Below are 12,452 nucleotides of genomic sequence, written 5' to 3' on the forward strand. Positions count from 1 at the left end.
AATGGAAACTCTGCATGACCACAGTGACGACAGATCTTTGGAGGTCGGCTCGTAAGGCGCTCCCATCTTGCGCCGCACCGCGAGTTCGCAGTCTGGTAGCTTTCGCGATTAGCCGATTAGTTCTGGCAACATGACAGCGCGTTGAATGCAATGCTATGGATGCGATAGCAAAAAACTGTAATGTTATAAGAAATAAGGCCTGCAGCCAATTCTTTTGTATCCGATATCACGGAACTCGTACAAAACGCTGGTGTGAGCAAACACGGCTGCTCCAGTGAGAAGTGCTCGTTCAAGATGGGCAATTTACTTTCTGCTTGAGCATTCGATGGCAGTTCTAACACGCGGGAGATGTTATGCAGTTTCCAGGCGATATGGGATCTCTGCTTCAGCAGCGCTCGCGCGCTTTTACCTCCTCGTGAAAGTTAAGATGCGCGGGGGCATGTTATGGAACAGGGCGGCGACGGCAGAGAGTGTCCATACAATTGCCATCACAATAATAAAGCAGTTTTTTACTGTCAAATAACTGTTTTTGGTCAAAAAAGTGTTTTTCGTCAAATAAGTGTTTTTCGTCAAATAAGTGTTTTTCATCAAATAAGTGTTTTTCATCAAATAAGTGTTTTTGGTTAGCTCTGTCTACTGTCCCCTTTTTGTTTATATGAGCATTTATTTTTCGAATTTTTGGGCGGAACCTGCAAATAACGAAATCCTCTTTATAACGAATTTTTCTGGGAATTCATCAATTTCATTATATCCAGGTTGAATCGTACATTCTGTTTTTACTGCTTAAAGGCTTTCCTTCAAACTTCTTGCTAATCTAGCAGACACAGAGACACAATGTATCTGCTTACAACAGTCTTTTGGATACAACATGCCAATTGACGTCGTCATGCAGACCACCTTATTCGTTCCACTGATTGAGCTTCGTTTACTACAGATTCTGGTACAACGGACATTCGGATTTAATTGAATAAAATGCAAGGCGAGCAAGGCGGTCAAGACTCCTTTATAGTGGACTTTTCTACCGCTGACGCCCCAAATTCAATAACTTCATATCGGCATACTTTCGGGACATCAATGGTGCACCGCGGGTATCGATGTATCGATTGAAAAACAAAGGCCATCTATCTTTGGTCAATTAAATGTCAGTTGTGCCTAACCAAAGTGACGAAAACAAAAAAAAAAAACGGTGCGCAGCAAGCTTGGTTTTAGCCGCTGCTCTGAGTGGTCACTGCGTACTGAGCAAGTCCGGGGGGTCCACAGTCGATGTGCAATATGCCCACCCGCGGTTTTGATGAGCTAGTAGGCCATGTAATTCGCCGCTTTCGATGAAGCGCAATATGGCTTCATAGCTTTCGCATGTCCGCTCACAAAATTTTGCCCGCAAAGTTCGGAGCAAGGTTAGGCCTAGCCACGACTGAGCAGAAACCTCGGTTGCAATGTGTGTGGTCGCAGTGCTCGATGTTTCAAATACATCATGCCCGATTGCGAGTCTAAACAGTTGTCCTGCAGTGGTTTTTGTCCTAAGGTCTGAGTGCTGATAAGCAGCGGGTGCAACGAGACACTACAGTTGGGCCCCCCATGTGCTCAGGTTTGTGTTCACATTAAATAAAGAACCCCAGGTGGTCGAATTTTCCCAAGCCCCCCACTACGGCGTCTCTCATAATCATATGGTGGTTTCGGGAAGTTAAACCCCATGTATCAATGATCACAGTGGGCCCGAGAGGCACGTCTGCGATGTTCGCGATAAATTCTGCACGCTATCTCAATCTGATAAATGAGCTCCCTTTTGCAACGGCCTTATCGCATCTCGCAAACACAGAACGAGTGCAAGAACGTCACTAAGTAGCACGATTTTCGACGATTGTGCCAATTTGGAGCTATAATTTTTTGAAAAATGACTTTTTTTTTTATTTTTATGACTTCCACAATAACTTTTACAACCTCATTTTTGCAACGAATAATTTTTGAAACCAAACGAATTTTTTATGCCCCTGCTGAGAGTAAATCTGTTTTGGATTAGTAAATATTTTTGGTTGTGACAGACCTTTTGAGTGTTTACATAAAAGTCTGTTGTAACAGTACTTGAATTTAACATACTCCTTTTACAACAGACAAAAATACTCGCCATTGTTGTTATGAGGTTTTAATATATTAGCAGAAAGAAATAATCCAGACAGATTATAAAATCAAAATAATTTATTACATCTATAATTTCATTAGGTTAAAAGCTATTATATTCAGGTTTCACTAGGTTGATCTTATTTTCATAGAAGGCACAAAAAGTAAGTCACTGATGTTCATGTTCATGGAGCTTGTAGATGTGTGTGCAATGCAAATTATGACACAAGTGCAAGTCACTGCACAAAGTTGTATGTTCCCTTTTGAAATTTACTAATCTCTTATTTGACAAGGCTCTTTCAGAAGCAATCAAAGTAGTGACACTCTATAATTAAGAGATAGGATATTACCTTGATTTGAGAGTCCCTCTGCGCTTCGGCTTCTCCAATGCGGGCGTCTCGCTTGACCTCCGCCGTTCTGGCCATACCCAATGCCCTCAAATAGCCCTGGAAAAAAAAAAAGGCAACTGCAGAGTTACCAAATGTCAACACTAATAATTCAAAGAAAAGTTGAAGCACTTGAAAAAGTGCTTTGGAGTGTACAATCAGTTTGAGCCCTGCTGAATTGAAATACCTACGAGAAATCTGAACAGTTATTGCATATAACTTTTTTTCCACCCAGAAAGCAGACACTGTGGCGGCACAGCTTCTTGAGATGCTGAGTGAATACAGTGATATCTTCAGTATTCCGAATAGTCTGCAACAGCAGCCCCTGTTGAAGCATGGCCTTTGAAATTGGCTTTGGCAGCAATGTGCAGCTGAATTTAATATGAGACTGCTGTTGAAGATATGACTGACTATTTCCAAATTGTGCACAGCTATTTATAGTTATGACACATATTACAGCCCAGCTGTGGAATTTTTATTAGCTATATTTGCTAGGGCCTCGAGTACATAAACAGTGCTCTTGTAGTCCGTTCAGATCAGTGAGTGGTGAGAACCTTCCATCTGAGTGCAGCGTAATTAGGCCAATAAAATTGAAGATGACATAGCTCCAGTTAGTTTGTTTACATGCCACCACTTCCAGCACACTTGCATAGGCGGAGCAAGACAAACTTTTTTTTTTGCGCATTCTAAAGCACCTGTTGTAAAAACCACAGAAATAATTATTAAATAGTTTACAAATGTCTATTTCTTGCCCAAAAAGCTTTACCGAATTCTTAAATAATACCAGCTTCCCTTAAAAAACTGCATTAGAGTATTTATTGATTATAGTGATGAATTATAAAACAAATGTCCGCTTGTCGATATGTCTGCTTACTAAAGCAGACAAAGAAGGAATGTTTTAGCATTTACATTTTGAAACACAGATAACACAGACGATACAATATTTTGTAAAAGCTTTATGCATAAATGCTGCATTTATTTTTCATAATTAACAACTTGCACACTTTTATTTTAAGGCTACAAGAAGGAGCATGAAAATTGTACTAATATTTTGCAAACCTGTGCTCTGTGATGTCTACTAAGGCTATCATGTGCAAAGTATGCCATCAAAGCTGTTCCAACCAAGAAACCAGCTGACCGAAAGTGGCTGGAGGTGATGACAGATGTTAATAGGCTGACGCAGCAATAAACACCCCCCAATAAATTTCCAGACACTTTCCTCCTCCCTCCCCAAATACTATACCAGCCTGTCAATATGTCTGCTAAAGCAGCGATGAGCCGGATTGTTCTAACATTTCCTTTCGTGAAACACTGAGACCATACGTTATTGCTTATAAACTTTATGCACAAATATAAATTTTATGCCGCAAAGCCCCTCCTCAAGTTTCAATGAACATATTACCCTCAAATCAATTGACCGTTTTTTTAAGTTTCAAAGGTTGTAACAATAGCTAGTAAGCTCTTATAGTAAATCTTGAAACGGAACATATTATAGAGGTTACCACTTGCATTCTGCCAAAAGTCAAATCCTGCTACCATTTAAAGTTGCTTACACTTTACTTTGAACGGATATTCTTGACATGCCTTGTGGCAATGTCTTCTTCCAATGCACATGCTTTGTTCCAATTAAAGATATATATAATATTGAACAAGTTAGGTGATGACAAATACATATGCTTCATTTTTTTTATAATACAGGACATACAGTACTACTATACAAATTTGATTCGAAATTTGACCAAATCATGATTCACTCCGAATTCCCTTTGAATCTAAAACTTACTATTGACACATGCATAATAATTACTAACTTGAACTCTTACCTTACCTGAACAGCTTCAAGAAAGGTTTCCACAAATTAGAATAGAATTTTGTAAACACATGCTCAGTAATATCTACTAAGGTTATGATATGTAAAGTATGGCATTTACTCAATTCAAACCAATAAATATGCTGACCTTAAGTAGCTGCACGTGATGACAGTTGCCAAAAAGCTGACACAGCAATACACCCCCAGCAATAAACTTCTAAACACGGTGAACGCTAGTCGCCAAACGCAATGTAATAACAAACCTAGTTGACATGTACACTGTCACCCATATCTAAGGGGAACACCTCATTAGTATTCAAGGCCTCAATAAAGCTGATGTTCAATACATAATTCAGGAAATTTGTATAGTGTTTATCAACCTTATGATTGGACATCATACAATGAACATTCCCCTCATGAAGTAGAAAAGACTAGTTTTACCAACTTGAGCACAAAAGAGGTATTCACCTTCGGTGTGGTTACCATGCCAGTTCATGGGCATAACTATGCAATCATCATGAAGAACAAAGCCTTTTTTTGTTCAAAGACCAAATCAATTTTATTTATTTTCCTTGAAAGCCCCCACAGAAACCAATGTAAATAAAGCCTTGTTTTAAAAAGGTGAAACTTGCCTGTTATGGGATATAACTAGAGCTCCGTGCTTTTAGATAAATTCGAAAAAATCCAATAAACACTCGCTGCTAAACTTTTCAGCAATTCAGACTCATCTGATCAACTTCAATTTCGAAAGCGCATTCCCAACTTTCAAAGGGCACTTTCAAAACTGAGAATTGTAAATCAAAATGAGCACACCTCACTCAGAGGCAGCAACCTCTTAAATTATGCTTGCTTCTGTTACAGCAAGCTCCAACATTGTACTACTAGTATCAACAAACGTAGGAGTTTTGTACTTAAGCATTTGTGCTTGTGTATAAACATGTTTCTGCATTCAAACCTTCCAGACAGACATCTAGTATATGAAGTTATTGAATTTGTATACCTTCGTGGTCAGATATAATTTCATCTAATATATTGAAGTATTGAGAATTATATAAAGTATTGACCACTTATAATGCAAGTCACAGGAGTCGTGAGCATCTGCACTACAACTCTTTCATTCCCACAAAAAAATGGTCATTTTTCATATGTCTCGGGAAAATAGTTCTTGCGAGTTTGAAAATTACCCCAACACACATTGCAGGATACCAAATGTTGCACAATGAAATGCTCTTTTCAAAAAATATGTCTTGTAGAGCAATAAAAGTATTTTGGAATGAATAAAAATGTAATTGATTGATTGATATGTGGGTTTAACGTCCCAAAACCACTATATGATTATGAGAGACGCCGTAGTGGAGGGCTCCGGAAATTTGGACCACCTGGGGTTCTTTAACGTGCACCCAAATCTGAGCACACAAGCCTACAACATTTCCGCCTCCATCGGAAATGCAGCCGGGATTTGCACCCGCGACCTGCGGGTCAGCAGCCGAGTACCTTAGCCACTAGACCACCACGACGGGGCGAATAAAAATGTAAAAAGAAAAAAAAAAGTGTGTAATTTTTGGTTGCCAGCTGGTAAACACTGCCATTCAAAAAAAAAACTATATATGCCATAATATTCAAAACAAAGAAAAAGCTCCATATACATTTTCAAGGTAAATGACCCAGGAATAGCATAAAAAATAATAAATCTTGTACAAAATGTTTCTAAGCACGCAGACAAAGAAAATAGCAACAAAGACACTGCTTCATTGCTCATTCCATGCAGCGAGGCATTGCTTCGGTTTTCGTGAGACACAAACTCGTACACTTTCCTCATTGATTTTTTTTCTTTATTTTTGTGCGATAACAGCCTGCCGGTGTTACAATATACAGTAGACTCCTTTTAAATGAAACCTGAAGGTACCAGGAAAATGTGTTTCCTTTAAGAAGAGTTTCGTCTACTGAGAGATAAACAAGGGTACAATATCCAAGTAGGAAACCAAACATATTAGTGGCAGTTGTTCCATTTAAGCAGCAATTTCAACTAAGAGAGTTTCGTGGAGTCTACTGTAGATAGATGCCTGTGATGTGAAGGATCCCTCGAGAAATCATACGTCCAATGAACTTCATTATTTCATCTATCCTCGCCTCTTTCCACGAGTCACCTCACTCTGCATAGGCTGGCATTTCAATATATGCATCAAAGCATATTTCTTTGCATATTTGCAAAGCATATCATAAAAATTAACGTGCAGTTCTAAAACGTTTTGCACTGTTCGTAGCGAGAGCCAAGATGTGCTTGAGTGGCCTTCTTGTCGTGAGGAGCTCTATAGCCGGCGCCAGCACACCGTGCTTCAGCGTCGTGTGGACCTTGCACGTAACCAGATTAGCCATACGATTGTGCACAAAGGTCAGCAGCTACGCACTTGCATAGGAGGAGACAACTTGCATAGGAGGCCTTGAACAAAACAAACACATGAACGGCTGTAGATATCTCAGGCTGACGCATAACATCATTGCCATAAAACTTGAAACTGAGATGCTGTCATCCTCGGACTCTAAGCTCGTCCTCAATCAATTCAGGCGCAGTTGCAAGACAGTTTCGAGCTGCGCGTGTTTTTGTGGCGCAAGTATGCACCTATGTGCGTGTGACGACGGGGCCATAAGAGCGACTAATTACACTAGATGCGGCCCTGTGTCTGATGTTACGATACAAGCTTAACCAAAGCTGCTGAAAACTGGTTGAGAAAGCCACCTCCAAACTTTATACATGCAGTGGCCTATCAGAAATATATTTTTGTAGAATAAATTTGATATTTGACTTGCCAAGGCTCCTTTGATTACAGAACTTTGATGGTACTGCAGCATAAGCACGAGGGGCATGCACTTCTGTCAAATTCTCTTGCCAAGTGCATATTTCCAACAACACATGCACATTGGTACGCACAAAAGCCCACAAAAAATCACTGTGTTGCCAAAACGGGCAAATTCAAATTGATTCTGAAAGTTGAGTGGCAGGACTAACAACTAGAAAGTGCTGGATGCACCAGAAATCAATTCCACATGCCAAAATCGACGATCCAAAGCATTCCTCACAAGTGATCGACTTGAATAGGTATGGTAACAAAAGAAATAAGCGGTGCCACACTATAAGTAAACCTTTTTTCAAGGGCCGAAGTTATGGCCCTTGTTCTTTGTGGTTTCCTATTTAGTCTGGAATGTGGTAATTTTGTTGTGCACCGCCACATAAAAAGATGCTATTTTGCCTCCTATCTTGGGGGGGTAAGTAGTAGAGTGAGCAACATTTGCAGTAAATGCACGCTGCGGCTATACTAACAAAATACTGGTTATAATAAGCGAATTGCAGGTGAGGCCCCTCCAATTCCATTATAATGAGGTTTAGCTATAGCAGCAAGACCAAGACGCATTTCAAAACTATGACAGGGAACATGGTATTAAGAGTTCCAGATGTACGTGTGATCGACTGTAAAGCAATGTGCTACTGAGCAAATCCAGTGCCACTTTGTTTAAATGTGGCAACCATAGCTGCGTGGGTCTGATAGTCGCTGTAACTAATTGCCTCATATTGCCTACAAAGCTTATGCTGCCATTTCTGGGACACTTGCTGTACCACATGTATGAGCTTGTTTTAAGGGTGTGTGCATAAGGTTTCTTAGTCTCAGTACAATGTGTTACCTTGTGTGACTGTGGCACGATTGATATGAGGGGTTTAACGTCCCAAAACCGCCACATGATTAGGAGAGGTGCGGTAGTGGAGGGCTTCGTATATTTTGACCACCTGGGGTTCTTGAACGTGCACCCAAATTTGAGCACACAGGCCTACAGCATTTTCACTTCCATCGAAAATGCAGCCGGGATCATCTAAGTACTTTAGCCATTAGACCACCAAGGCGAGGCATGATTGTGGCAACCAACTTTTCAGGTTTCTTCTGCAAGCCACATACACTTTAAGCAGTACTGCAGTAAACAGTGTAGCTTGTAGTCCGTGCACTTTACAAGCAGTTTGTTTTTACATCTATCTTCTTGACTGTTCATCAAAACAAAAACCTTTAACCAGGAAGAAGGTAATTCATACCTCCTCTTTAAAACACATTCAACACATATCGTACACATAAATCAGAATGCCATAAATTAAGGCCTCCATGGACACTCGACTGACTGGCAAACAGCACTGACTTTATTGCACTGTCACGTCAACCCATAGTCTTTGGCATGATGCCACAGTGGTTGAAAGCATGATCAGGTAGCTGGCCTGTCAGTTCATATTGCTATATCATGGTAAATCCACAGCAATTCTGACAGCCTATTTATCACAAATATTTTTAATTGCTTTAGGAGTGCTGACCATAAATGTCAAAATATTTCTTGCATAATATGACCTTTATCGGTATTCTTACGTATCTGTGTTGCAGCCCAAGAAATTTTTTTCAGCTCTTTAGATAGACCCAAACATTTTAAATTCAAAGATATGTAGTATACCTCGTCATCGCTGATGTCCTTGATGGTGTAGGATACCACTGTGATGCCCATGTTGACGAGGTCGGATGAGGCCACCTCAAACACCTGCTTGGAGAACTTCTTGCGGTCTTTGTAGATCTCCTGAGATTAAGAATGACCAGCTTGTACAAGCTCACTGGCATACAGATGTAAGCCACTTAAAGGGGCCCTGAAACGCTTTTTCAAGTAACCATGGAATGAATTCACTGGAAAAGCTTATTGCCTCACGAATTCAACGCCGCAAAAATTTTAAGAGTCCGTCCAGTGCAAGTGGAGTTACAAAGGTTTGTCAAATGGTGCAATTGCATTCCCTCTTGACCAGACGAAAGCGCTGGAAGCTAAGCAGGCAGGGATGGCCGGGCCGCAGAAAAACGTCACACGCGTTTCGTGACCTTGTGCACTTTTTTTCTTTTGTCTTCTAATGCGCCGCTTTTTCAGTGTGATCACACGCGCACGCGTGGACAAGTACCGGCCTCCCGCGGCGATCTCTAACACGCGAGGGCCTCATGCTCAAATCGGCCAATGGCTGATAGATGGGTAATTCACGTGCGATTTTCGGGCATATTTCGTGATTTGTCGAGAGAAAAGAAAGCAAGTTTTAACTGACCATGATAATTTATTGTGAATTCCAGGCCACAAGCTGCGCTATATTTGGCTTGCGTGTAGTCTGGAGCATCTACTGCCGATTGGCAGCGTTTTCAGACCATGCTGAAAAAGTGTTGCAGGGCCCCTTTAAAATAGCCCTGCGACGAAAACTTACACAATATATACCAAACCTCCATTCAATCTGCCAAAATTAACAGTACCAGGTTTGGTAAGGATTAATCCTTATGATGCAATGTAGTACAAGAATGTTACCAATATCTACTATGCATTTCCACAATGTGGCAAAGCAGAAAAGCCCACATATTTTTGTTCCCATTAGTTAAAAGGAGGTTATTTCAGGGTTTCTTTTTTTGTAGTAAGACACAATTTCAACGAAACAATATCTGGGGTTTTATAAGCCAAAACTGAGATACATTTATGAAACACGTCGTAGGGGCTATGGAAATTTTTTACCATCTGGTGTTCTTTACTCACATCACATGCCACACAGGTCTATAGCGTTTCGCCTTTATTGAAATGCGACCGCTGCAGCCGGTATCTAATGGATGACCTGTGCATCAGCAGCAAAACACCATAACCACTGCTCCACAGCCACAGATTGCAACCTCAATGAAAACTAACCTTTATGGTTGTGTTGCTGGTATATACCATGTTGAAAAGAAAACCCACAGTCCCATGTCTCACCACTAATGGCATTCTCAACAAACTGCTGCGATGGTGTACAGTGGTGCTATTTGCTAGAATGCCTTAAACCATTAAATATTCCAATGTCACAGTCACATGAAACTTGCAAAGGCCTTCAGAGAGTGAGGAAAACCAACACTCACCTCAACACTCATGGTGCCCATGATAGCACGCTGATGCCCCTCAAGGGTCTCACGTGCAATGTGCATAACCTCCTCATCCTTCTTGCCCAAGAATTGCTCACATGCTGCTCGCAGCATCTCCACATTTTGGCCCTGAATCTTTACCTGTTTCACCAAGAAATCGAAGTATCTAACTACAACAGAGCTAAGGTTGATCGTTTTTAAATGAGTACATTCCCCTACCTCTCCTACTGCAATAAACGAGAACACCAACCTCTTGTTTAGAATACATACTTAAAAAAATGTTATGACAGCAAGGTTCCAGTCACTTTCACACATGATCTCCACGAGGGGAGAAACACTGTCACAGCTGAAATGTTACTGCTGTGACTAGGTAACAAAAACTTATCAAATGATTTCTCAATTGTTAACTTGAGGGCAGCTGTTTATATTGGAATGTTGTAATGCATGATAATTTATGGCCCACCCAATTTTTTAGAAACCACAAAGAAATCACAAATACCCATCATTGAATTTTAAGGTCGATGTCGAATCTCATCACACCCAGTGCACATGAAGCACGACCACTCTTACATCACACCAAAACCACCTGGAACAGGAAAGTGACAAAATTTCAATGAAGGTACGGAATGGTCATTATTTTTATTGTGAAAAGAAGCAAAGCTCCCAGGTCTCGGGGGAGCAGGTAACTATTATGTTTTTTGCCTGTTAATTTTATGGCTGATGTAGTGCAAGCTAGAACATGTGCCAAAGTATTGCGGTGTCCTGCCCTCATGTGACTGCTTTCCATATCACATGCCATAACACAATAAAAGCAAAACTGCAATCAGATGTGGAAAAGATACCAAGTAATTATCTCCAGGTCCATTAAATATCTTTTTTTCAAGAAGTTTACAGAGTCTGGGCCTTCATTTACCACCAAAAAAAAGTTAATATCACACTAGTAGCACTTCTTTAGCCATCAAACACCAGCAGTGTAAACAGACAAATTTTTCTACTTAAAAGTATTCACTGATATTCACTGAAATTTTTTTGTGCTATAACCTAAGGCACTTGTATGTTAGAAGGCTTTAATTTATCCAAAGGGGTCAGCACATTGATCTCAGAATAATGATGATTAGTAGGGTTTTGTGGCACAAGGACCATAGGTAGCCAAAGAGTGCCATGTCTTTTATGTGATATTACCGATGACAAATGGTTGCAATGATGGTGTATTACGGTTGTATAGAGGCCTAAAATCATGTGCTATGTATAAGTGTTAAAGGTAGCAAAAAGAGAATTATGGAAGTTATGCATGGTGTACTCTATGGGTGTGGAGTGAATTCCAAACGAGCATAGTATTTACAAGTGAGAGACGATAAAAGAGCACGAATGCCTCTCAAGGCCTTCGACACCAAAAGCAGGGGGGTAGGTGCATTCTGTAATGTAGTTACCATAGCAACAACCTCTTTTCAGAGGGCGTGCTACAGTTTGCTTCGGTATATAATGTGAAAGAGGACAGGTACCGTAAAAACCGGAAGATATGTTGGACTGAAATATAAGTCAACCCCTCCAACTGAATCTCTGAAAAATATTTAAAAAAATAGCAAATTAATGGGGCGCACCCTTACCGCGATAAATATGTGACAAAACCAGCTCTACTGTGGTGACCTTTCTTCTAATTTCAACCTTAATCTCATGTATTTAAATGCCAAAAGGCCACAAAGTGCTGACATATGTTTCTCAGTAGTTGCGTCCCAGAGTGCTTCGTCCTCCATTCCATTCAGTGCGTTGCTAATGCAGCATTTGCGGAAAGACTTGCAAACTATCTTTTCAGGGACAGATTTCCAAACTGACGACACCTAGCCAAAAACAGGCGCGAGCGGTGGATGTCGTAGGCAGCCAGCGGGGGCCTTGGGTTTTGTCGCCCAGAATCCACTCATTAAAGAGCTCCACGCAATCTTTGAAGGGTTTATTGAGCACTACGTCCAGTGGCTGGAGGATTGATGTTTGTCCGATGGCAAGACGGACCTTGTCATGATCTCAAGAGGACCGAGCTCCCTTTACATCGGCCATTGATTTGTGGGGTTTAACGTCTCAAAACCACTATTTGATTATGAGAGACGCCGTAGTGGAGGGCTCCGGAAATTTTGACCACCTGGGGTTCTTTAACGTGCACCCAAATCTGAGTACACGGGCCTACAACATTTCCGCCTCCATCGGAAA

General features: G+C 40.8%; 1 protein-coding gene across 1 annotated transcript in view; it reads right to left on the bottom strand.

Annotated features, from left to right (window-relative positions):
• Nucleotides 1–12,452, bottom strand: part of Flo1 (flotillin-1) — a 122,770-nt gene that overhangs the window by 96,973 nt on the left and 13,345 nt on the right. Inside the window, exons 4-6 of the mRNA XM_075879044.1 lie at nt 10,248–10,391; nt 8,797–8,916; nt 2,469–2,564 (exon numbers count right to left, since the gene is read on the bottom strand). Of these exons, the coding sequence (XP_075735159.1) occupies nt 2,469–2,564; nt 8,797–8,916; nt 10,248–10,391 (360 nt within the window). The remainder of the gene's footprint in view (nt 1–2,468; nt 2,565–8,796; nt 8,917–10,247; nt 10,392–12,452) is intronic.

This window comes from Rhipicephalus microplus, chromosome X (assembly GCF_043290135.1).
Source record: "Rhipicephalus microplus isolate Deutch F79 chromosome X, USDA_Rmic, whole genome shotgun sequence".
In the NCBI taxonomy this organism is placed as follows: Eukaryota; Metazoa; Arthropoda; class Arachnida; order Ixodida; family Ixodidae; genus Rhipicephalus; species Rhipicephalus microplus.